At 41.3% G+C, this 25,640-nt stretch overlaps 4 protein-coding genes across 4 annotated transcripts; 3 read left to right on the forward strand and 1 right to left on the reverse strand.

Moving 5' to 3' along the window:
- Positions 1-151: 151 nt before the first annotated feature.
- On the reverse strand, positions 152-21,570 carry LOC128256491 (leucine-rich repeats and immunoglobulin-like domains protein 1). The gene is made up of 9 exons (XM_052986883.1): positions 20,652-21,570; positions 5,751-6,782; positions 4,691-4,762; positions 4,417-4,626; positions 4,211-4,354; positions 3,324-4,147; positions 2,438-2,797; positions 2,096-2,377; positions 152-2,036 (listed from the first exon to the last, which is right to left on the reverse strand). Exons 2-9 carry the CDS (start codon positions 6,638-6,640, stop codon positions 871-873), a joined length of 3,948 nt encoding a protein of 1,315 aa, XP_052842843.1. The 5' UTR covers positions 6,641-6,782; positions 20,652-21,570; the 3' UTR covers positions 152-870.
- Positions 12,425-14,626, forward strand: LOC128256513 (neurofilament heavy polypeptide). Its single transcript, XM_052986924.1, has one exon. The coding sequence runs from the start codon at positions 12,703-12,705 to the stop codon at positions 13,657-13,659; it is 957 nt and encodes a 318-aa protein (XP_052842884.1). The 5' UTR covers positions 12,425-12,702; the 3' UTR covers positions 13,660-14,626.
- A 239-nt stretch (positions 21,571-21,809) lies between the features above and the next one.
- Positions 21,810-22,678, forward strand: LOC128256518 (ATP synthase subunit s, mitochondrial). The gene has a single exon (XM_052986929.1). The coding sequence runs from the start codon at positions 21,919-21,921 to the stop codon at positions 22,528-22,530; it is 612 nt and encodes a 203-aa protein (XP_052842889.1). The 5' UTR covers positions 21,810-21,918; the 3' UTR covers positions 22,531-22,678.
- Positions 22,679-22,939: 261 nt separating this feature from the next.
- On the forward strand, positions 22,940-25,597 carry LOC128256501 (exostosin-2). Its single transcript, XM_052986906.1, has 3 exons — positions 22,940-24,508; positions 24,568-24,727; positions 24,784-25,597. Exons 1-3 carry the CDS (start codon positions 23,017-23,019, stop codon positions 25,283-25,285), a joined length of 2,154 nt encoding a protein of 717 aa, XP_052842866.1. The 5' UTR covers positions 22,940-23,016; the 3' UTR covers positions 25,286-25,597.
- The last annotated feature ends 43 nt before the right edge of the window (positions 25,598-25,640 follow it).

Below are 25,640 nucleotides of genomic sequence, written 5' to 3' on the forward strand. Positions count from 1 at the left end.
TCGATAATTTTTATAAAACAAACGCACTAATAATCGTTGAGATTTTCAATTTAAAAAACTCCAATATAATCGTTGTTTTTAAGATTTTTTTTAGATCAGAAGATTTGTGGCCACTGCTAAATTTTTGAATTAAAACCACAACACACACCCATTTATATATTGGAATAATGCATAATTTTATTAAATATTTTGACTTTGTTTTAAATTGTTTCCGTTCATACGTTTGTCAAGGCCAGTCATAAGGCAAACTAATTTCAAATTCAACCGAAAGGAGTTAATTAAAAGCAAAAATTAACTGCAAAATATCCATTAAACTTACGCTCCCACTCGTTTGGAGCTGTTGTCATAGCCGATTTTCTGGCAACCACTTGATCATCAGCGAGTGTGCTTCGACTTACGAAACTAGATACGAACTAGAATTAAGCCCTAGGTGATATATACAGAGGTGAATATGTGTTACGCCTAAAACTCGGGCAATCAAAATAATAAATAATATCACAAGCGAAAGAAAATTATAAATACATGATATACGGATTATCAAATGTTGTGTTACAAGTTACGAGTTACACAAAATCGATTCTAACGATTCATTTTATAAATTACGAAGACACTGGTATGTTTCTCTAGCCCTAGCCGTGCTATTTCCTTAGCAAAGGCAACATCGATAAGGCCGCCTGCTCTGCGGTGGTGGTGGTGGTGCCCAGTCCAAAAGTCTGGGCCATCAACCACATCTACAAATTATAATTACGAGTAAAACAGTCTTTGTTCGTTTTGGGGGCGGGTTGCGGTTGGTGGCCACTGCGAAGGGCAGCCGCCAGTTTTTGGTATTTCTATCCTGATCATCCTGCTTGTTTTGGTTTCGCCCTCCCTTCAAATGTCCACAGTGGTGCACTTTTGGATGGAGTTGTAGTTGCCGCTGCCGCTAGTTCCGGCTCCGGCACTGCACTTGCGTGGCAGCACCTTGGGTATCGCTGCTCCGGACCCACCAACTTCGCCACCTCCGCCCCCGCCACCGTCGTAGTTGTGATTGTTGTTCTGCAGGAAGTGCTGCTGCTCAGCGGCAGCATAATTCAGCTCGTACAGCTCCATGTCGTCGTACTCGGAGATGCCGAGCGCCCTGGTGGGCGCATACTGCAGGTCGTTGTCTTTATCCTCCTCATCCTCCTCCTCCTCGTCGTCTGTGTGATGTGGCTTGTGGCTGGGCATGGCTATCACAAAGTCCTCCAGGCTGCGCTTGACTGCCGCATCTGACCCCGTGCCCGAATCCTTGCTGGACAGATGATCCTGCTGGGCCTCCAAGTCGGTCTGTTGCAGATAGCTGAGCGTCAGTCCCTGCTCCAGGCAGCGCTGTTCGTAGGAAGGCGTTGTGGTCACAATGAGGCGACTGTGCGTCGCCTCACCATTGCCACAATCCAGATCGGCCAGACTGCGCGGCCTCAGTTGCGCCTGCTGCTGCTGCTGAGTGGAGATCCCGTCGAGGACAAGCTGCGACTGGTGCGGCCTCAGCTGCGTACGATTCAGCGTGGTCAGCTGCGTCTGATCCTTGTCCAGCGTGGAGTGCAGACTGGCCTGAGTGCGGGCAGCCAAGCGCTCGGCGGCCAGGCTCATGCGCAGCTTGCGCTTCTGGTAGCGCAAAGTGCAATAGATGATGCAGCAGTCCGCCACGACGCAGATGACGGACAGCAGAATGATGCCCATCAGCAGGACATCCCAGTTGAGGTTCTCCTTGACCACCACCAGCTCCGACTGCAGCGTAAAGGTGCGCGAATTGTCGGTTATCTCGCAGCGGAAGTGTCCGGCATCGGTGGACTGGGCATTCAGGATAACTAGCAGTTCCCTGTTATCCGAAAAATAGTAGCGACCTCCGTCCGGCGCTGTTGGCGAAATGTGTATGGGCTTGTTCTCCTTGAACCACTCGCGGTGCGGATGCTCCAGCTCAATGTCAGCATTGGCTGTTTCACTGAGGCACTGCAGCACACAGGAGCGGCCCACAATCACCTCCTGGTGCACCAGGGGAATGCTGGGCTGGGGTTTGTCTGCACCAGAAATAATAAAAATTAGCACATGTTAAGATAGTTAGATAGAGAGTACTTACCATTAACCACCAGTGTGGCATTGACCTTTATCTCGCCCGCCGCACTCACTGCTGTGCACGTGTAGATGCCCGAGTCGATCGGCTTGGCATTGGTTATCAGGAAGGCGTTTTCCTCGCGCATCACCTGCAGTCGGCGTTCGGTGGCCGCCGGGAACTCGCTGCCGCCAAACTTCTGCAACGCAATCTCGGGCGTGGGATCTCCACTGGCCGAGCACACCAGACGGGCCGTTTCCCCCGCATCCAGTGTCAAATTGGAGGGCACTTGCAGGAACGTAGGATGAACTGGTCGTACAAACATTTAAATTAGCATAAATAGTTGTTACAGTCCTAAGCTGATCTTACTTCCTATAGATATCTTAAACTTTTCCGCATAAGTGGTGCCAAAGGCATTCGACACCACGCACTGATAGCGTCCAGCGCTTTCGTAGGTCACATTCGTCAGCTTCAGGTAGCCGTAGATGGAGGTCTGGTTGGTGCCCGCGTCGTGGTGGATTTGCGTCTCCGTGCTGGAGCCATCGTGCTGCGAGCTTGGACGCTCCTGCACATGCTGGTTGTCGTGGCGCCACTTGATCTTCAGCTCGTCGGCGGCGGCCAGGGAAGCTGCCGTCGGAGAACTGGCTATGCACTGCAGCGTGATGTTGGCTCCGTTCACGGCCAGCATGTTGTCCGGCTCCTGTTCCAGCCTCGGTTTCGGGGAGTCCACTAAAAGAAAGAAATTGGTGAGTTTGTGGCTTTACATTACATTACTTAAGGGGTTACGCCCAGTTGCAGTCCAAAAAAAGCGAAAATTACTAAACTGTTATAAATGATCGTCGAAAAATATCCATATTAAATACATTTTAGTAACTTTTTTATTACAAAAACATTTTGTTAAAAGGTTGTGGTCCCTAATTTTGTTTTTCGGTGACAAAAAATGTTGCAAACTATCATACAAAACTAAAAAAAACATATTTGCTATATAAAATAATAATAATAAAAAAAGAATTAAATATTAGGACTGCTAAATTTGACTGCTAAAGTTTGATAGACTATTTTTAAAGTTAATTTGGACACTTCAAAAATGGCACTTCAGAAAAATGTGTTCTTTCCTTTCAATGTTCATATCTTTGTCAATTTGTATTGACTTGAATATTAAGGACGAATTATTAGACAGTTATGCTTCAAAATTGCATCAGAAAAAATAATTTCCCATTTACAAGTGGGGGAGTAACCATTTAACAAAACTTACCGCACACCAACTCTGAAACACTCAAAGACTTCAGGTGGCGATCCAATAGATGCTCCGGATAGCCACAGACTGCGTGTTCGGCCTGCTGAGGGAACCGATTCTTGAGCCACTGCTGGAACCAAATCAGCTCGCAGTCGCAGATGAAGTTCAACGATTTGAAGACCAACTTGTTCAGCCGTAGCATATGCTCGAAGGCATTCAGCTGTATGCTGGCCAGGGCATTCGATCCCAGATTGAGTATCTCCAGGTTGTTGAGGCCGCTCATCGCCTTGCTGCTGATCTGCTTTAGATTGTTGCCGTGCAAGTCCAGGCGTCGCAGCTTGCGGAGGGCTTTGAACGGAGCCGCCGCACTCTGGTCCTCAATAATCCAGGACAAGCGATTGCGACGCAAATTCAACTCCTCCAGATTCTTCACACAGTCAAAGGTGTTCTCCTGCAGATATTGCAGTCGGTTGTGGGCCAAGTTGAGCGTTTTCAGGCGATGCAGGCAGTCCAAGTGCTGGGGCTTGAACTCGTTAATGAGGTTACTCGAGAGATCCAACATCTCCAGTGACTGTGTGAACTCCCAGGTGTCCAACTCAATGCGCGATATGGCATTGTACGACAGGTTGAGGTGGCGGAGCTTTGTCAAGTTGAAAAGACCCTGTCGGGAAAGCGAACTGATCTGATTCATGGCCAGATCTATGGTCTCGATGTTATGCATCACATGGAAGACGCCGTCCTGCAGCGCCCGGATCTTATTTGACTTCAGTTGAAGGTTTCTCATTGAAACAAGGCCACGAAACGTGGACCAGTTGATCTCTAGTTGATTGAAGTTGAGAGCTCTGTAAAAGGAAACAACATTAATATAGCATTCAAGGGAGTCTCTTTGCCTTTCAACAACTTACAGCTTCTTCAGTCGGTTTAAATTCTTAAACACTCCCATGGGCAGTGCACTTAGGCGATTATTGTTCAGTTCCAGGTCCGTCAGGTTATTTAAAGCCGCAAAAGAGTGCTCATTTACATTGGCTATCTCATTGAAGCTGAGTATTCTATAGATTACAAGAAATGCGTTAAACAATTGCTTGAAACAAAGGATGGCCATACAACTTACAAGTGAACTAGACTATTTGGTTTGGGAAAAGAGTTGACCTCGATGGTGTGCAGCTGGTTTCGTGACAGATCTAGCGTTCTTAGCAAAGGCAGAGCTGCTAGAGCTTCGCTGGAGATGCTGGTTATGTGATTGTTGGCCAATACCAAGTGTTTCAGACCACTGAGTCCTGTAAACTTCGGTAACACCCCCAATAAATTCCGCTTTAAAGACCTAAAGTGAAAGTAAATTCAATTAATTCAAAAATACTTTTATAGTAACCCTGAGCACCACTTACAATTTTGTCAAATTGGACAGATTGCGAATCTCCAGAACGGTTGTGTCGTTCAATTTGTTGTTAGCCAAATGCCTGTGGAATAGATACAAATAAATTGATTGCAATTAAAAAAAAAGTTGGCTTGTCGAATGCACCTCAATTATGTCACAATTATCGATGCAAGGCAACTGATAACAAACGAACAGCGTTTGCATAATTTTGCCATGCATTAAATTGATTAAAAGCAAGCGGCACGATAAAATCGCAACCCCCCAAAAATAAAGGGAAAAATTGAGGGCAAATGTCGATTTTGAGGGTTGTGCCACTCTGCAATTTATATTCGCAGACTATCTGCGGGGGGTGGCTCGCCATTTCATCCCCCAGGAATTTATGGATTTAAATACTGCCAACCATTTCGAATCCCAGCATTAGGTTCTTTTTTTTGTTGAAAATGTTTTTTTTAGACCCATAATCAATCATGTAGTAGAAAAAACTATTCTCAAGTTGTTTACTCTAGAAATATAATGAAAAAGATTTGTGTCAACGACAAATATAGAAAATAGTAGGCTCTTAAAAGTTTTAATGTTGAAACACTAATAAAAACTGACAGACTAGACAAAGCTCCAGTTTATGTAAAAAGTTTTAGTTACTTTAACCCTGAGCTCGGCATCAAGAGGCATATACTATTAGATATTAAGGGAAATATTCACATATTAAAATAAATGAATAAAATAAATTGTAACCAAAAAACGATAAAAATTTTTAGACTAGAACAAAAGCCAAAGCTATATCTAGCTCTAGTTTATAACTTTAAGCTTACAGTTCGTCAATAAAAAAATATTTTGTCTAACATGTTTTTTAAGTTATGTTGCTTTAACTACTTTAACAAATTCTTAAAGTTTTGGAACGTATGCTGATTTCTAAATCGATTTTGCATTTAATAAATTGAAGTGAAGGTTTTTATATTATCTATTATATTATTCATATCGTTTAGTAATAGACATAAGTGTGCGATCAGAAGAGTTATCTTCTGAGTTGAGGTCATGTCTGATTTCCCTCATCTAACTTTATCATCACTTACAGAGTTTGCACGTAGCTGGGCAAGACGGGCACCCGTTCCAGATGCAGTTTGTCGCAGTCGAAGAGGACATTGAGGCACTTGCAGTCCTTGGGGCAGTCGATATTGTACTTATTGTTGGCCTTGGCCGCCGCTGCAGCTGCCTCCAGGGCCTTTTGGGCCTGTTCGTACTGACCGCCATCGTCGGCCACGAATCCGTTCGTTTCCAGTGATCCCGATTGGATGGAAAACGAGGAGGAGGATGAGGATGCTGGGGGATGTGAGGCGGCGGCCAGGGGATAGTGAAGGGCAGCCATGTCCTCCTCGTCCACATCGGCATCCGAGTCATCTTCGCTGAGGGCCATAAAGTGCTGCCTGGCGTTGGTATATCCCCGGCTTCCTCCACCCGTTCCTGATCCTGATCCCGACGATCCTCCTCCTCCTCCGTTTCTGGTCAGCATGGCAAAGAGTTGCTGCTGCGGCAACTGCTGATTGTAGGAGGCGCCTCCCGACTTGAGGAAAGCACTCAGAGGGGATCCCCCAGTGGCTCCAGATCCTCCTACTCCTCCACCACTTCCATTCCCATTCGATGATGACGACGACTGGGCGGCGGCGCTTTGACAAATTGTGGCCGCTGTTATCAGCAGCATGTACGTAATTAGCAGCAATTTATTGATTTTATTGAAATCATCGGTTGTAGTAGTATAATTGCAATTATCATTATTATTGTTGCGTCGCCGGCGTCGTCGCCATGACATTAAAAATTTGCCAATGCCATCGCTCGGCGTTGTTGTTAGTTCGCAGCAGCTCCCATTTGCTTTCATGCTGCATATTCGATGATTACTGACGACCAAAGCGCCATCATCATTCGCTTCCCTCATTTTTAAGCCGACTTTTATGGCCGAAACGTGCATTTTTGCGGCTTTTGGTTAAATTCGTTGATTTTCAAGAGGCATTCAGAAAGTGCAGTTATTTCCTGCGAATGTCACTCGGCGTCCGCCAGTGTTGGAAAGCTCCTTCCGCCAGCCGGGAGCCCTGCGATCCCGTGCATGATGCCTGCAAAAAAGAAGAACAAGAAAACGATCAGATTTCTGCTAGGGGTGCACCCTGGAAATGATTTTTTAAGTTAAAGATCCTACTTTTGTTTTAGAGTTCTATAGTTTTTCAGAATAAAATATAACTAAAAAAATTATTATGCGCTCTTCACGTTTTAACTATATTATTATTAACTATACTATTATTCTATAAAGAACATTTTATTAAATAGCTGGATAAATAGAAATTAATGAATATGGAAACGCCAAAGGAAGCTTTAAGAAGATAACTCTTGAGATCAGAAGTCAAAATCAACACTTTTTAAAAAGTTTAGTTTTTATTTTTGTGTGTTCCTAAAATCATTTCAAATCATTTTAGCACCAGAAGATAGCTCCTCTTGAGATCAGAAATCAAAATCAAAACTTTTTAAAAAGTAATTCATTTCAATTCAGCCAAGCTATTAAATTTACAAATTAGTTGAAAAACAAATTAGATGCCAATTAATAAAGTAGGTCTAAATTCATTAAAATATATTTTCATGAAATTAAATTAAAAAACTCTTAATAAAGCGTTTTTATAGCTGTCAACATAAGAAACACCCTCACAACTTTTAAGTGTTAGATACGTTCCACAACGTTAGAGCTCAAAAGTATATATTTTTGCATGCTTTATAAATATAAATAATATTTGTGCAGAAAGAGCCAGTGTCTCTGGCCGAGCAGAGAATATATACTCATTAAATTAAAATACGACCGGATGTTTTGTGCGAAAAAAAACGCGCAGAGCCAACGATTTTATAATGCAAACAAAACAAAATAAAAAATAAAACCGAGAGCTTTGCTGGCTGTGCAAACAGCAAAACATCATCATCATCACGGTGGCAACGACGACTACGAGTAAGAGTACGAGGCCCCCGGAGGCATTCAGAATTCAGAATTCTGAAATCAGACGTAATGTCTTCATCTTGCTCCAGAATTGTGCAGCGTGTGCAGCTTTTATGATTCGAATAAATGAAGAGGGCGTTGTGGGTGAGTCCAAAGCTCGCTAAATTCGGTGACAGTACGGCGGGGAGATAAAGAACGGACGGATGCTGCGCAGTTTGTGAGTTTTATACTATCACCTTTTTGGTGCCCGTGCCCGGACACTGAATGCTGGAGCACTTTCCCACCGTACAACTGAACTGAACAGGCCATAGAGACACCCACAAAAAAGGGCAGCTGGCGGGCAACGAATTAAAGAAAATACTCGGCAATTACCGCAGCTCAGCAGACTTGGCATACAATACCATATAGTATAGTATACCATGCCATACCAAACCATACCATACATATATAGACAGGCTACTAAAAATGGTCTGGCACAAACACAGGCGCACACGCGTAAAAATGCCCAGACAACCAAATTTAGTAACACGCAAACGGAGGCAACAAAAACCGAAGCGTAATGAAATCAAATAAAAAGAGCAAGAGCAACACCGCTTACTTTGGTCTCAAGATTTTCTTCAAAGAGTTTTCTCCACATTTCTCACAGCTCCATGTCTGCTACACTCGCTTTGTCTATATATAGTGGGCTACCGCTCGTTGTTGGCCAGGGAAAACCTCAAGTGTCCGAAGTGAAGAGGCTTTGATTAGTTTCAGTCGCAGACGAAGACTTGGCCCCAATTTTGTACGGAAGATACGGGGTATCTGCCTATCTGTATCTGTGTGTATCTAAAGATTGTCGCACGTTTTTCCCGTTCTACATTTAGTGTTTTTTACAGCCCTCTGCCTCTGCAATTATCTAATCAATAGGTTTGCACTGTCTTCGATCGCGGTATCTACAGAGGGAAATGTTTATATTTGTTGATATTTGTTCAGATCGTTTGGGGTAAATATTTAGCCGGTGCCTGGTGGTAAAAACTTGAACTAATCAAGTTTAATTTTATGAATCCAAAGGTAAAGGATTCATAAAATCTTTGCAAGCAGGAAATTGGTCATAAGGATAAGTTGCTATCAGTAAATATTAATTTTAAAAAGAGTTTACTGTAAGACTTCTATATATATATATATATGTTGATTAACTATAAATCTACTATTCTTGTTATAAATACTATTATCCATTTAAGTACAAAAAAGTAAGGAATTACCTTTACAGTTTCGAAAGGGAGACTTCATAAATTTTAATGATAAATTTTACCCATTACAAGCTCCCCAAAATTTGCGGAACTAAGCGGGCTTAAGGCTATCTATCGATCATCATCCTATGCAATACGATCGATTTCGCACCTATCGATCAGCACTTTGATGAAGCCCGCACATCCTAAGCATGATGCGGGCCATTAAATCATTATCTGGGGGCTATCTTCCGATCTTGTGGCACAATTTTCACACACCAATCAGCGGAGAGCGCTAATTTCCTCTGCCCACCGATGTGCCACCATTTTGAATCCGATTTGCATGCATAATCATCGATCGGCTAATTCGCATATTGATAAGCCTGGGTTCTGTTTCCACAGAGAAAGGTTAAAGCCGGGGATTTGAGGGAAAAACCCACGCCGCCCGAAACCATCTCTCGGGTCTCGAGGGCTTTCACTCTGAACTCATTTTCGGACAGCTTACAGACAACCAACAAATTTATGACCAAATGCAGATTTCGTTGCTTGTTTTTGTTTAATTTTTCAGTGTTCAGTCGGTTTTTTTGTCGCTCGTCCGTTGTCGACTCCCTCACAATTTATTAGATAACGCTCTCGGCCTCGGGTATTGTCTTCTTATAAAAACGACAAAATGTCGACGTTGTCGCCTGTCCGTTGGCGATGATGATATGATAATACACCCATTGATACATGTGTACACAATGGTCCCCAGAGTTCCAGCCACACATATGTTTATGCTACACGCATATAGTCGTCATCATCAACGTGTGTATCTTCCGATGATCATTAAGAACGACATCGACAATCAGTTTTCGTTGTTTATATAATTATCGTATCTGTGCATTCGAGTATACATACCTATACCTATATACTTCTTTATTAGCATTTTACTTCACCAAAAGCTTGGGCTGCATTATTATTTGACTTAGTTTTTAGTGGCTTTTGGCTCTCAGCCGTCGATTCGTATTCGTATTTTCGATTTGAACATTTAAATTGGTAATTTTGTAATGCCTTTTTCACTCGACAACGACTTGTTGTTTGTCGCCCACAGCTTTTTGTCATGCCTTTTTTGCTTTTTGATTTTTGTTTTTCTTTACGAAAGCGTTTTGGTTCGCCCAAATGGTTTTTTCAGTCTTGTATTTTGTTTTTCTATTTCTCTTGTTTATTACCTTTGCCAAATGAATAAAAATATACCACCATACACAATATTATTGTGAATAAGCTGACTGTTGCATCTGTTCAAGTGTTTTTTCTTCCCGCTGTCGTTGGCGTGTGGTGTGTATATAAAAAGCCAGGCAAGAAAAAACAGAGTCAAAAAGCAAAAACAACCAAAGCTCTGCCAGTGGGCGGTCGGAAAATTTAGGTGAAAAATCGGGGTGGGGGTGACGGTTGCGGTGTGGCAAGCATTGGGTGGGGTGGGTGAGGTGGGGTCGCCGAGCAGCTGCAACGCAAGCGATGCGATGCTGCTAAACCCACGGCACCGTGGAAAAAGAGTGCTTAATTTTAGCTAAATATAATACGATTTGTAAAACATGTTTAAAAGGCTAGTTTTCATTTTAATTTTATATAATAAGCCAAAAATTTAAGAAAAAAAGGGCTTTAGACACTATTATAATAAATATAAAACGAAAGAGAAATCAAATTTCCGCGGAAAAATGTTTTAATTAAAGCAATAAAGTCTAATTTTGAAAACTTATCTTTTAAGCAAATTAAGCATTAATTGTTTGGACAGACACTGGAATTATTTTGTAATAATCTAAATTCCCTGTTCGGCTCATAGTTTTTCTAGTTAGCTAATAATTTAGGTAAGTCTGTTGCGTTATTTATTTAAATGTTAATTTTCTATATTGTCCCACTGTATTTGCTCGAACGACAAAGCCAAATGCAGAAGCAAGAGGAAGACAAAACGTTTGAAGCTGCGCTTTGTCGCGTGTTTATTTGTGGTCTTTGCATTTGTATCTTTTCTGCTAAGTTTTCTCTGCCTACGCCTCTGCTGCTGCGCTGCCACTGTGGTGATGTGTGCAATAATGTGCGTGGGCAGAGAACGGAAATCGTGTGCAGTCGACGCCGACGTCGCTGCTTCACATTGTCGTAATGTGTTACGTCAAAGCAATCTCGCACACCACTATAGGTTTGTCTATACGTATGCATGTAGCGCATTAAAGGTAAAAACGTCGCGCTGTCTGCGGCAACTAATTAGGTAACGTGCCAGCAGCCAACTAGAAACAAGAACAACAACTAGAACCCATGATAAGAGGCAGCGCGGTTGGCAGCGCAGTCACCGCAACGCAAATAGCAACATAAATTTCGCACACACACACACAGAAAACAAGCGCGCGAGCTCGAATAAAAATCCAATAAGAAACAAAATTGCCAGGCTGTCTGGCAGCCCAGGTCCGTTGTTGTTGTTTTTGTTGTTTTTCCCTCTCTTCTGCGCTTTTTTTCTGGTTTGTTTTTTTGCAAAAATAAATTTAATTTTGTAGCCATTAATTTTCCACTCTAGATACGAGAGACGTCGTTCTATACCCGCACGTATACGTATTATTCAGCCTCTCAGCCTGGGTCCGCTAATTAAATAACTAAAAAAAAATAATGTTTATAATTGCGCGCTTTGTTCATTTTACAGGCCCAACTTCTGCTGTTAATCCAACCAAAAAAAACTCAAGCGAAATCCAGCAGTCACTAGAACTTATTTTTTAGCGGAAAATCACTCTTCAAATTAAATAATTTAAAAAACTGTTCATTAAGGGTATGACAGGGTATGAATGACTAACAAATTGAAAAAATTCTTATTATAAAAAAATTGAATAAATAATTTCAAATATCTAAATTTTTGCAATATTTTATAATCATTGACAGAAAGTTATTACCTTTTCATCTTTTCCTATTAGCTCCAATACATCATTGATCTTAAAAGTCAAAGTTTAAAATTATTTAATTGGTTAAGGTTCTAATATATAATATATTTTGACCATCTTTTGCAAGTACACTTGTGTTTTGCAGCTGCGAAAATTTCAGTATAGTCTTTTGTAGGCTAATAATGGTTTACTGGGCTGAATATATTGAAAGATAAACAAAGAACTCAATCCATATGTTTGTTGACTCGTGTATTTACTCGTTTCACATTTTCAAGTTCAATTTTGCGCAATTAGTAAACATTTATTGTTATTATTATTTTCTTCTTGCTACGGCCGGTTTTATATACATATATGTACAAGTGCGTCGATGTATGTGTGTTTAATAAATTAACGTCTTTTTTATCGCTTCAATGATAAACCGTTTTGCTTGATTGGTCTAAGGCACATAAATAAAGAATAAATAAAGCACAACAAATGCTTATGATGTTGTTGCGCCTTTGTTGTTGTTTTCCTACGATAAGAACGAAGCGTGTGATATCATATGCCAAATATTATATCCTCTGCATATCTATTCTGTTTGGGGTGTGGTAAGCAGCAGTCAGGTGAATATGAGTTTCCCCGGAAATCTACTTGTGTGGGTAGTTTCCATAATTTATTTTATTTCAACGAAAATATAGTTGTCAAAAAACTTTTACTTTAGGAACCATTGAAATCTAGTTCCAGCATAACACAGTGACTTCTTGTTTAGAAATACATTTTAGGCAAATTACAATATACTTAAACAAAAACGATTGACGAATTGTCCAACGAAATAGCAAATAATAAACTTTAACCACAACATTTGGCTACGAAGAATAGTTTTATAAATACATTTGGATACACTTTTGAAAATCCTCTTTTAAGAGGAACAGCAGTAACAATTTTTAATGAAGATACCCAAACAGAAAAACATATGGAGCATTCTTCAACGTCCAAGTACTTTGAATGTGCTGACATAAATGGAAAGCTATACAAACTAGGTGATCTATCCGAGGAGCAGAAACAAAAGTCAGTTAACCAAATACATCGCCAAAACTTGGGAACTTCTACATCTCGTCAAGCAGGACAATCTAGGGGTTCAAAAAATTGTATGCTTGCAGCTCCATCAGTTTTCTATAAGGAAACTACGAAATTGCCAAAAAAACAGAGTCTTCGTAGGAGTGAGCGTGTAAAAAATCGTGAGCAGAAACTAAAGGTAACCAAAGAAGTCAATACAAAGGACCAAGAGGAATGCAGTCTTAAAGCTAAGCAGCACCAACCACAAAGCAAGATCAATTTGTTCAAACGTGCGAATTTGAACAAAAAGTTGGATGATCTCAACGAGGAGGAACTTGGGTTGACTTTTCGAAAGCAACAGCAAAATCAGCAGCGCCTAAAAAGACGTAAAAATTTGGGAACGGCCGAACCACGTCAAGTAGGAAACATGAACAAGGATTCGAAAAGCAGATTAGCTAAGGACCCACACGCTTCGTTACAAAAAGATTTACCATTAATAGATTGGGCCACATTAGATGCTCCTGAAAAGCCTGAAGAAGCACCTGTTCTGAGAAGAAGTGCGCGAATTCAAGAACTTAAACGCAAGAAAGAAGCTTTGGAAGCCAAATTAAAGGAGGATGAAAAGAAACTCAAGTCGCAACCCATAAAACCGCGATCTGTGAAACGTGTCGTTCGGAAACGTAACAGAAGCAAAACTAATGTGTTCCCTCCATACTTTGAATGCGCCGAAATAAATGGAAAGCTTTACAAACTCTACGACGTTACCGAAGTCATGGAATTAGCGGATGCTTTCCGGAAGCAACAGAAGCAAAATCAAAGCAGTCGACGACGCTTGGGAGCCGCAGGATCTCGTCGAGTCAAATCACAAACCTAGATAAATGAAATACCAAATTGCATATTAGGAACATCATGCATCTTTAAGAATTTTTTTGTATTTGTCAGTAAATTGTTCATTTTTCATCTATTCAAATATCAAAATTTGGTTTTTAGTTCAATTTTGAGTAAAAGTCAAGTAGTCTAATAAACAAAGTAAATATGCCTTTCAGAAAACTCAATATTTGGTATTTTGCCCCAATTGTTCCGTCACTAATCTTATCCCACATCAACTGATTCCCAGAAAAGCATTTACGATGTGTTCGGGGTTGATATCACCTGAGAACGAGTGACAGACTTGCACAATTTTACCCGTTTAAGTCACACAAACAGTAGGGATTCCGAACTGTGCGGTTATCAGGCAGGTGATAAACAAACTCAGCCCTGATACTACAGTTTTGTACGCTGTATCTATATTATTGTGTTTGTCAAACTCGGAGCGGAGGCCTCGCTGGACTAACGAAGTACACACGTATCTCCAGATAGTGTCACGCTGGAAACACGGCCACTTAAAGCCCGATCTCTCACCTTGAACCAAAACGGCAACTTGTAATCCCCCGGACTTAAGCTGCTCGTATATTCGAGCATCTGAGAATCAGATAAAAGCAGAATGCCGCAGGAGGAGCTCAGCCCAAGCAGCGCATTCAAAATTAATCTGCGGCGGCAATAATTTCCGATTTTTTGTGCTCGCATGAAAATCCCAAGCATGTCAAATTGTATTCCATTCAAGCAGCAAAATGAGAAAAATAAAAGCGAGCGCGAGAAGGAAAGAAAAATGCGCACATTGAGCCGACTGTCATGAGATCTTAACGAAACGAGAGAAAATAAAAACAGATCCTGCCAAAGAAGACTTACTCATAAAAATCAAGTAAGAAAATGTCATGGGAAAGTAAATCGACTTAAGGATGCTCTGCACAGAGTTCATAAGATAAATGCTTTAAGTTTGATTTTAATAGGAAATAAAATACCTATCAAAAATATAAAATTAAGAAGGCGGTTTTTTCCTGCAGATTAAACCTTTGGCGGATAAAATTAATTATAGTTCACAACTGAACTTCAGTTGGGTTTAAGTTTTGTTTGTTATTTACATTTTTTTTATTTGACTTGAAATTTTAAGGTCTAAGAGTTTTTTTTTCTAAGACCTTAAATTTCATGTGTGTTTTTTTCTTAACCTTTATTAAAATGTTAGAACTGGAATACACCTTCATCATTAATACTTTAATACTTGATTTTAGTCTTAAATAAAATAAACGGTTTCATACAATTTTAGTTAATTCTACTATTTATTGATTTAGATCACGATTGCATCCAACCATGCATTATAGCCTCGTGTTCCGTAAGTACTTGGTACAAAAAAAGAGATTTAAAAAAAAAAAGCAAAATAACGCAGGGCTTTGGAGCTGTCAGTCGTCGAGATCCCAGAACGCGGTCTACGAAATTCAAAAGGCCAGCAGCTTCAGCTTCAGCTTGAGCGTCGGTTCGGGCCAAGTGAGAAAACCAAGCGCGACACCAACACCAAAAACCGGCTGTGGGAAGAATCCTCCACCCCCTCCCCACCTATCTGCCCCTCGTTCTTACGGCACTGCCCATCTCGCTCCCACACTCTCCTGACGTGGGGCCGCCATTGGGAATTGAATTGGATTTCCAGTCAACGTTGAAATTTCAGTTTGGCTGCCTTTTCGAAGGTGTGAAGAAAAAATAAAAACACAAAGGCAACAACAACAACAACAAAAGCGACCGGTCACAGCACGAAATTCTGAAAAACTCCAGGAACCAAAAGCCAAACCAAACCAAAACGAAACGAAATCAACTGAAGATCTGCAGGGAGCTGCACAGCAGAGCAGAAAAACAACAGAAAACTGGATTGGGCCTCGTTTTCCAAAGACGGAGCAGCAACAACTGCAACAACAACTGCAGAACCGGGCAGAAAGAGGAAGAGATTCTGGGATTTCACTTGCATTGTTACTGGATATGATCGGTCAAATATATGTACATATATACATATATGTATGTTATACACAAGGTATTCCAATGTGTGCGTGTTAGAAGGGAGCATCTGTTTCTGGCAACGAAGGTCTTTTGATTGGGATTCGTTTCGGGTTTTTCCTCTCAATTCTTTCGAGGGGATTCTTTGGCCCTTTTGTAGTTTTTGCCACTTTGGGAATTAGGAGAAAAAGGTGAAAAGTGTTTCGGATAAGTAATAATAGGATAATAGATCTTACGCTTGACTTTTTCTAAATGCCCTTCATGACCTGACATTGTTGTTCATGTTGTAAGTTACAAGATGTAGCCTTTTCAAATTCTGAATTGGTTTTAGAATAATATGCTATTTATTTATCGGCAGATTTGTTTCTCTGGTAATAAGAAATTCGAAAGACCATGACACAAAGATATTTTTTGAAAAATAAAGCAGTTTTATAACATTTTTTACATAATTATCTGTTTTTCATCGAATTTGGTGCGTACAACTAAAATCTATAGAAATGTCACAAATGTGAACTTGAATAAATGGAAAAGTCCTATATTGTTCTTATCTTTTAGAAATGTCATAGAAAATGTGAACTTGATTAAATGGGGGAGTCCTAAATTGATCTAATCTTTAGGATCATTTAAAAATGTCAACCCTAGTGCCACATTTGCATTTAACAGAAAACCTTTTTCCTAAAAATTGACTTTGACATGTTTGGTACATGCTTTTATTTATTTTTCTTTCTGAAAAGTGATATACAAGCCGAAAACCCTGGAGAAATCCCTAGTTCAAAGTTACAGCTGTGCAGCACGTAGCACACACAAACGCACAGACAAACAGATTATTCCCGCATAGATCGAGGCACTAGCGACAAAGATACCCCGCATGCACGTAGATACAAAAACATACGTACACATAATTCCGAGCAGCAAAACTATTCAACTTCGAACCGAATCTGATTTCTGAAACTGATTGTGTGTATGCGTTGCCTGGGTTGTTGTTGTTTTCAGTGGTGTTCGGGACGGCAGCTAAACGAAAGCCGACAAGAAGGTAAGCCCACGAGGAATCCTCCGCAAGCCACACTATATGTACACTTAGAGAAAATAGACATACATGGCAAATCAAAATGTGTCCACTTAATATAACACTTTAAAACATTTTAAACATCGAGAAGTTTTTGAATGTGCCTAATTGACTTATAAATGGTATAAAATTTATAAGAACTCTAATAGTTTTGAAAATATTTAAGTAGTCCTTTAAAATACTTTTAATACTATTAATATGAACAAAATGTTTATTTTAGAATTTAATAAGATGCAAGCTATTTTGATAACATGGTGGCATTATCTCCTTATTAATAATATAGAATTAAACTATATAAACAGATCTATAAACTTATTATCCCACAAAATTGTACATATATCTGTCAAACATAAATTACTATCACAAGATCGATTTTAATATATATAATGTACAAATGTTTAAAATCCATGTAATTTTGTTGGAATTTCATAAGTTGCATGTTATGTTAATAAAGTAAGGGGGATTTTTTCTCTGTGTACTCTATGGTGTATGCCCCACACTCCTGCCACACACTTCAAGTCGCTCGCTTAGTCGTCGGCTTAAATTGGTTTTTATTGTTGTTGCACATGATGTCCATTGTTGACGGTGTTGGCCCTCGTAGCTTCGTTTTGACCATATTTCTTGTCCGTGCTCCGCTTGCTGTTGCTGATGTTGTTGTTGTTGCCGTTTTACCTTTCTTTGAAGTCGCATTTAATTCTTTGAGTTTCTTATTCTGTTCATTTTTTCGTTTATTCCTTTTTTTATGGCAGACCTTTGAGGAGCGAAGAAGACGACGACGACGACGACGACGACGTTGGGTTGTCTGGTCGAGGTGTGAAGAAAAGAATTTTTCTGTGCAATAATCTTGATGCCTTTTTAAGATTTGTAGCTGCCGTGGAGCTTTGCTCCTCCCGTCTTCTGAGATTCTGGGGGCAAACAACGCAGGGGATGGAGCTGCATACGTTATTCTGTCAGAGTTCTTTCCTGGCTTTTTTGTGGGATCTCTCCCCGCGCGATTCGTTTCAGTTGAAAAATGGTTTGGGTTTAAGGAAATTTACGCCATAAAATGCTGAAATAATTGGATACACTCGCAGCCCCGGCATCTCCGATCTCGCTCCACACTTCGAGTGCATTTCAAATTGCTAATGATGAGGAGCCGGCCGGTGTAGCCATAGCTTTAGCTTCTTCCTCCACCGACTTCATCATTGCGAGATGCTTTCGTGAGACAAGCGACATGCCATGGTCAAGTCTCTCAGTTTGGTTTGCTTCGGTTCGGTTCGCCATCTGCGGCAATTGCAGTTCCCCAGGGCCAAGCCGACACCAGCACCAGCACCAGCCACCAATCCCAACCAAACCCATCCAAACCCGACCCAACCCAAGAACCCCAGTCCATCCGACCCAGCGGAGCATTAAATGCATTTATTTATGAGACCACCTGATATAATCTATGGCTGAAATTGCAGCTCATATGCATATGATGGCAGAGGTGATACTGAATTTAGCTAGAATTCACACCTCGCTCTGGGCCGGGGCTTCTTAATAATATATTATGCTCAGGTACTGAATCTAAGCTTCAGATCCATTTAGCCTGCTGAAACTTCTTTCTTGGTCTTGTGCACTTTATAGTAAAAAACAAAATAAGGAGGGAATTAAGTTCCTTCGTAGATTTAATAAGATTGCAGATTCTTGGGAATTCCATATTGTAAAAATGTTATATAAAATTCTTGGCACATTGGAAAATAGTTCGAAAAATTGGAATAGGAATAATATCATATCATAATAAATTTCATTTGTAGGTTATTAATTTGATAAGTTGTTAATATTAATCTGTGGCCTATTTTTGCAATAATTATGGCTTACCAATAAAAGGAAGCTTTTTATTTATTGACAAATAAAACTTATCGACTTATTCTCTCTAACCTGCAATATTCTTTCTAAAAGTGCATGGTTTTTAATGCAAATGCGAAATAGGAGGAAGAGGAGGAAGTTATCTTAAGAACCATTAGTGCAAAAACTAGGAGAAACGCCTTAGAACGAAATTATCTTGATATTTCCTCTCTCTGGGGGCATAGAACCTAAAACCTAAAACCAATGAGACGGGGAAATTCCTGCTGCCAGACTCACTTATCGAGCCGACTAAGATCTTGCAAATACAAATTGCATCAACGCCTTTAATCCGTCGGGGCTTTTGTGTGCCCAATCCCAGTCGCAACCCCAGAGTCCCCACCCCGGTGTGCCTACACCCGTTCCCAATTTTGGACTTTAGACGGCCCTTGTAACAGAAAGACCAGTCAGATGCAACAACACGAACTAGTTGCACTAATCATAAAATCCCCCATCAATGTTAAAATGTATGAATGCAAAATGCAAAAAATGGAAACGGCACGAACAACCAGCTGAGGAGCTCACGAATGTGGGCACAGAGGAACAGAGCCTCATAACTAAATTGCATTAAGTGTAATTATAACTAATTAGAAAACGGAAAAAGCAGAATCTGAAAAAAATGGCCACAATTCAATAGAGGCCAACTGGGCGAGGAGTAACTGGCACAGTCAGGGTGAAAACAATAAAGCAGAATGTAAAAACATTTTTAGAAATTGCTGCTGGAAAACTATTAGAGCCAGTGGAAATGATTACGAGTCCACGATTACTGGCATACAAATAAAAACGAAATAAAAATCAAGCTTTGAACTGTGTTATTGATGATATTGCAGTTGACTCAGCATGGGAATAGTTTGTGGATAACAAATAAACAGCACCATTAGGGAAATCCGCTAGATATTGGTGTTGGTAAAATCACGTAACGCTAAGTTTATACGTTTATCATGAAACTAAAAATTAATTAGACTGTCTAATGATTGTTTTTAAATAAATTTGTTTAATATCTAAAGCTAAACATTAAATCTAACACAAAACATCATCTAACCCAACAAGAACTAAGTTTATTGTATATGAAATGTAAGGGAAAGATCACATCTTTTGCTGAACCGATTCATGATGGATCTCTAAGTATTTTTCTTGTTTTCCAAATTGATTGATGGAATTTAGTTCTCCGTTTCCAGTCTTAAATTGTCCGAGTTCTTTTGTTGCGTTCTCTGTGGCTTTGTAGGCGCGTGTGCTGCGCTGCCAGCCATTTACCTCCGACTCAAATCTACGCCACAAATCTGAATGTGCGATACCGCAGATTAGCTTTCGAGGGGGCGGTCAGAGGATGGCGGATGGAGAACTGGGGGCACAATGAACTCGAGCGAGGGCTTCGGGGAGCCAGCGAGATAAATCATTTAATATAGCGCGCCATTTATCATCTAACATGGCCGAGCTGTATATCATTCATCTTTTGCATAGACCCCGCTGGGTGCCTCAGGAGTTGAGAATAGAAACAGATATACATACATTCCCAATTTTGTAACTTCAACTTATTCTGGAAGTAAATTTTTGTACCTTGGGTTTCTTTACAAATCGAATATTATAAGACTATTTCAGAGGAAAGTCAATGCTTGTAAAAAAGTAGACATAAAAATCATTTTAAGACCGATTTTTAATTAAATTTTTGTTATCTCTTTTAAAAATTATCGTTTAATAATAAATACAAGAAATACACCATGAAAGATACAATTTATTTACGGAACATCTTAACTAAATTGATTATCATGGCTATGATTATGACAATTATTTGTTAGCATTACAAATTTCCACCTGCTAATTACTTATTTATTTATTTTTGTAATTTCCATATTTTAAAGTTCTAAGTGATTAAATTAAATTTAAGCAACAGGAAAGATAAATTCAAAATTATCTTCAAAAAATAAAATATTAGTATGATAAATAGTTTCTAAAATAATGGAAAGTCCACTGAAGCTATAGAAATATCAAAAAGTAACAGGCAAAAAGAGAACGAAACTACATTTTTGCAAAAGTCAATTTGTAACTTAATTAGGCGGCGGAATGCGGCATTTACTCACCTATTCAAAGTGACGGCGAACGGTAAACGGTGGGCGGGGGATCTCGGTGTGTGGGTGGTGGGCGTTCGGTGTAAACAAGCGGGCGGGAGCAAGACGGGGCACACAGCGAGGGGAGAGACAGAGACAGAACAGAGCCTTAATGTCTGCGGCGGCAAACTATTACGTACGTCGTGCTATTGTATACACATGCATATTCATATGTGCGAAGGAAATGAACAAATGTTTGGCTGTCTGTTGTCGTTTGTCTATCACTTGCGATGATGTTGATGATTCCTATTTCCAGTACCCGATTCCCGCTTGTTTATTCGTCACTTTAACACGTTCGATTCTATTCGATGCCGACGTCGACGTCACCGACACGCGCACACACACTTCCACAGCTTATTTTTATTTCGCTTTTCTAGTATGGGTGTATTTTTCCTCAATTGCGGTGGCGGCAAGCTCACACATACACATTTACGTGTGCCTCCACACTAGCACACTCATTGACAACAACAGTGCGCACGTAATGCGTGATTTTTTGCGGGGGCGGGGGTATTTGTTGCTATTTTGTTTGCTGCCGCTCAGTTTTCAGTTCTAAGCCCGCGATTTATTCACTTATCAGGGGTTTTAAACAAAGGCTCGCTGGCGTTTTAATCGAACCCTCAAGCATATGTATGTTTTTTGTTATTGCCGAGATTTTATGCTCTCACACACACGTTCGGTCTATCTCGCTCTCACGCACACGCCGTTAGAATTGTTGTGGATTTTCCAGCTTCGATTGCGGCTGGCTAACTAAAACCGATTCGAATTAGCTGTGCAGCGGTGCACACTTTGATCATTTACCAAACTGGGCAATCCGTTCTTGTTTTTAATTAATTTGAGGCAGCAGCAACGCGACGAACGACCTGCGGCTGTGAAAATTGAACGTAGAGTGACCGTGGCTCGAGCGCTGACCAACACCTTGTTCTCTTGAAAATGTCCTTAAATAATGTACTAAATAATCCCGAGTAACAGATTTGATGGCGGTTGAGAACTTGGATACTTCTTAATTTGACCGGCTTTTGTCTTTTTCTTTTAAATAACATATTTACTATTTATCCCAAAACTAAATAGAAACCTCTAAAAGTTTCTTGACATTAATACAATTTTATTCATAATGAAATAATTGTCAAACAAATGTGGAAGATATAAAATGAAATGTATAAAAATGATTTCAAAATTTAGCTTTCCCTAAAACAGTGCTACAAAACGACTGGCAGCCACAGCTGTTTGGTTAGTCACCGAAATGTTGTTATTGAGTAAGCTCCCCAGGATAACACAACTTCTGACGAAGGATCCGATAGACCAGCGGGGCATCTGGGGCTATGTGGCCGTCGCCTTCAACCAGGTGGACGCGGATCGGCTGGCCAAAGTGGGAGCAAACCGCCTGTGCGCCGAATGGATCATTAAGAACGGAGGTGGAGTGCGTTTAGTGGACAGCCCCAGCAGGTTGTGGAAGGATTACAACTCGCTGCCTGGAGAGAATACTCAGTTCTGCCTGAAGGTAGTGGACGCCTCGAATTCCTCGATCATGAAGATAGGACTGGAGCACTTAAAGGGCTGCAATAATATCGACACTGTCATCTTTCACAACTGCAAGCACCTGGAGAACGACGGATTGGAGGGATTGCATCACATCAGCAACTCACTGGAGCGATTGCAGGTCTCTGGATGTTACAACATAACCGATTCTGGCCTCGCCGTGATCGGGGAGCTCAAGAATCTGAGACAACTGCTCATATTCGACATGATATTCGTGAAGAACATGGAGGCGGTGGCCGCCAAGCTGAAGAAGGACCTTCCGAGCTGCGACATCAAGGCCACCAAGCTGGGCGTTACGCTAAAGCCCAAAAAATAGTCCTTAAATTGTGATTTGTCCTGTTTTTTTGCTCTTATTTTGTAAATAGAAACGTTCTCGATGTGTTTGAAAGGGTTAAACTTGCACACTGAAGCAAATTTAGCTTTTCTCAAACACAGCAAGAAATAATATAGCAATGCCTTAAAAATACTCTGTTTTTATAATTTATTTTGTAGTTACAAAAAATCGTAGATGCAAAATAAATGATTAAATTTTAAATCTAACTACTTTTACTTTAACAACGCTGGCCATATAACGTGTCTCTGCCTGACGAGCTATGCCTTAAAAATGCTTTTAGTTTTATAATTAATTTGGTAATTACAAAAACTAATGTTTATAAAACAAATAGGTTCAAAAAATGTTGGTGTAACGTATTTTTACTCTAACAGCACTGGCAATGTAACGTATCTTTCCGTTTTTCTTCAACCAAAGAACGGTCATACTATTTTGAGAAAGAAGGACAAAATGTGAAAAACTATCAATAAAATGACCAAGTTAAAGTATTTACTTAGTTTTGCCACCCAGCCACGAGCCATTTCGCATTCCAATCACAAGGAGCAGATCCTGAACTGCCTGACGTATGGTCTTCTGGTGATTGTGGCCCTCTGCGCGGGCTTCCTGCTGTGGGACCTGTCCAACAGTCCGCGGGATGGATTCTTTCACGGCAAAAGGGACTCGCACACGCTGATCTTGGACCTGGAGCACATCCAGGAGGTCGCCCTGAATCCCGAGGGCGAGCAGCGGGCCCGGAATGTCAACTGCACCTTCTGGGACTGCCTGAACATCTACAAGTGCGAGCACGACCGCCTAAAGGTCTACATCTATCCGCTGCAGGAGTTCGTGGACGAGCGGAGCGACAAGGTGGCCACCACCCTGTCCAGCGAGTATTTCCAGATCCTGGAGGCGGTGCTAAAGAGCCGCTACTACACCTCGAATCCCAATGAGGCGTGCCTCTTCCTGCCCAGCTTGGATCTCCTAAACCAGAATGTCTTCGACAAACATTTGGCGGGCGCGGCTCTGGCTTCCCTGGACTTCTGGGATCGCGGGGCCAACCACATTATCTTCAATATGCTGCCTGGGGGATCACCATCCTATAACACCGTGTTGGATGTGAATACGGACAATGCCATCATCTTTGGCGGCGGCTTCGATTCGTGGTCCTATCGTCCAGGCTTTGATGTCGCCATTCCCGTCTGGAGTCCGCGCCTGGTGCAGCAACATGCCCATGCCACAGCCCAAAGGAAGTTCCTTTTGGTGGTGGCTCAGCTGAGCATCCTTCCCCGATTCGTGAGGACCCTACGCGAGTTGACCTCCGCCCACAGCGAACAATTGCTCCTTGTGGGCGCCTGCGAGAGCCTGGACCTCGCCATGCGCTGCCCTCTGTCGCAGCACCACAAGACCCTGGAGTATCCTCGCCTGCTGTCGCGTGGTAAATTCTGTTTGCTTGGCCGCAGCCTTCGCTTGGGTCAGCCTGATCTGGTGGAGATTATGTCGCAGCACTGCATACCCGTGATTGCCGTGGACAACTATGTGCTGCCCTTCGAAGATGTGATCGATTGGTCGCTGGCCTCCGTTCGTATACGCGAAAGCGAACTACACGCCGTGATGCAGAAGCTGAAGGCTATATCTAGTGTCAAGATAGTTGAGATGCAGAAGCAAGTCCAGTGGCTGTACTCCAAGTATTTCAAGGATCTGAAAACTGTGACGCTGACGGCGCTTGAGGTGCTCGAAAGTCGCATTTTTCCGCTGCGTGCCCGCAGCAGTCGCCAGTGGAACGTCATCGACACCAACGCCCGTTCCACCTTCAATCCCCTTTTCCTGCCTTCGCTGGCGCCAAAGTCACAGGGATTTACCGCCGTCATCCTCACCTACGATCGCGTGGAGAGTCTGTTTCTGCTGATCCAGAAGCTGGCAGTGGTGCCCTCGTTGCAAAGCATTTTGGTAATTTGGAACAATCAGAAGAAGTCTCCGCCGCACTGTGAGTTCTTTAAAAATATACCTATAAAAATATAGTAAGCATTTCTTTTACCTGAACAGTATCCACATTTCCATCTATATCGAAGCCCTTGAAGATTCGGCAAACCAAGGAGAACAAGTTATCAAACCGATTCTATCCATATCCGGAAATCGAAACGGAAGCTATTTTAACTATAGACGATGACATTATTATGCTGACAACAGATGAATTGGATTTTGGGTAAAATGAACTGGTAAATTGTTCAAGTTTCCTGTCTAATCGGCTCTATTTTGAAGATATGAAGTTTGGCGCGAATTTCCCGATCACATTGTGGGCTTCCCTAGTCGCATCCATGTCTGGGATAATGTCACCATGCGCTGGCACTACGAATCGGAGTGGACAAACCAAATATCGATGGTACTCACAGGAGCCGCCTTCCATCACAAGTACTGGAGCCACATGTACACACATGCCATGCCGGGAGACATCAAGGATTGGGTGGATGAGCACATGAACTGCGAAGATATTGCCATGAATTTCCTGGTAGCCAACATTACCAATAATCCTCCCATCAAGGTCACTCCTCGTAAGAAGTTCAAGTGCCCAGAGTGCACTAATACGGAAATGCTTTCCGCCGATCTGAATCACATGCGGGAGCGTTCGGCCTGCATCGATCGCTTCTCTAAGATCTACGGGCGTATGCCTCTGCGCACGGTGGAGTTCAGAGCGGATCCGGTATTGTTCCGTGACAATTTCCCGGACAAGTTGAAGCGCTACAACGACATTGGCAGCTTGTAGAGATCCCTAACTTGGGGCTTAGCATTCCAAGGGAATTTAAGGAGATATACCAAAGACTTGTGGAAATTGCGCTCAACTCCTGTAACGGAAAACTTATTTTGCAGTTGACTATATATCTTACCGGTATGGGCATAATGCTTGGATCTCGGTTACACAACCAAGTTTGGTCTGATGAAGCTGATTATAACTAGGGGATGTTCCGGTTTAAATTATGTTCGACATCCAATTGGTATCTCATCGATACGGGAGTAGTTAGTAACTATGTTAGCGAAATTTTAAACTGGATTTATGTCCTTAATGTACTCTTTGTTTTATGTAGAAAATTATTTATTTAAAACGCTTTTAAATTGGCAGC

The sequence above is a fragment of the Drosophila gunungcola genome, assembly GCF_025200985.1.
Source record: "Drosophila gunungcola strain Sukarami chromosome 2R unlocalized genomic scaffold, Dgunungcola_SK_2 000020F, whole genome shotgun sequence".
Lineage (NCBI taxonomy): Eukaryota > Metazoa > Arthropoda > Insecta > Diptera > Drosophilidae > Drosophila > Drosophila gunungcola.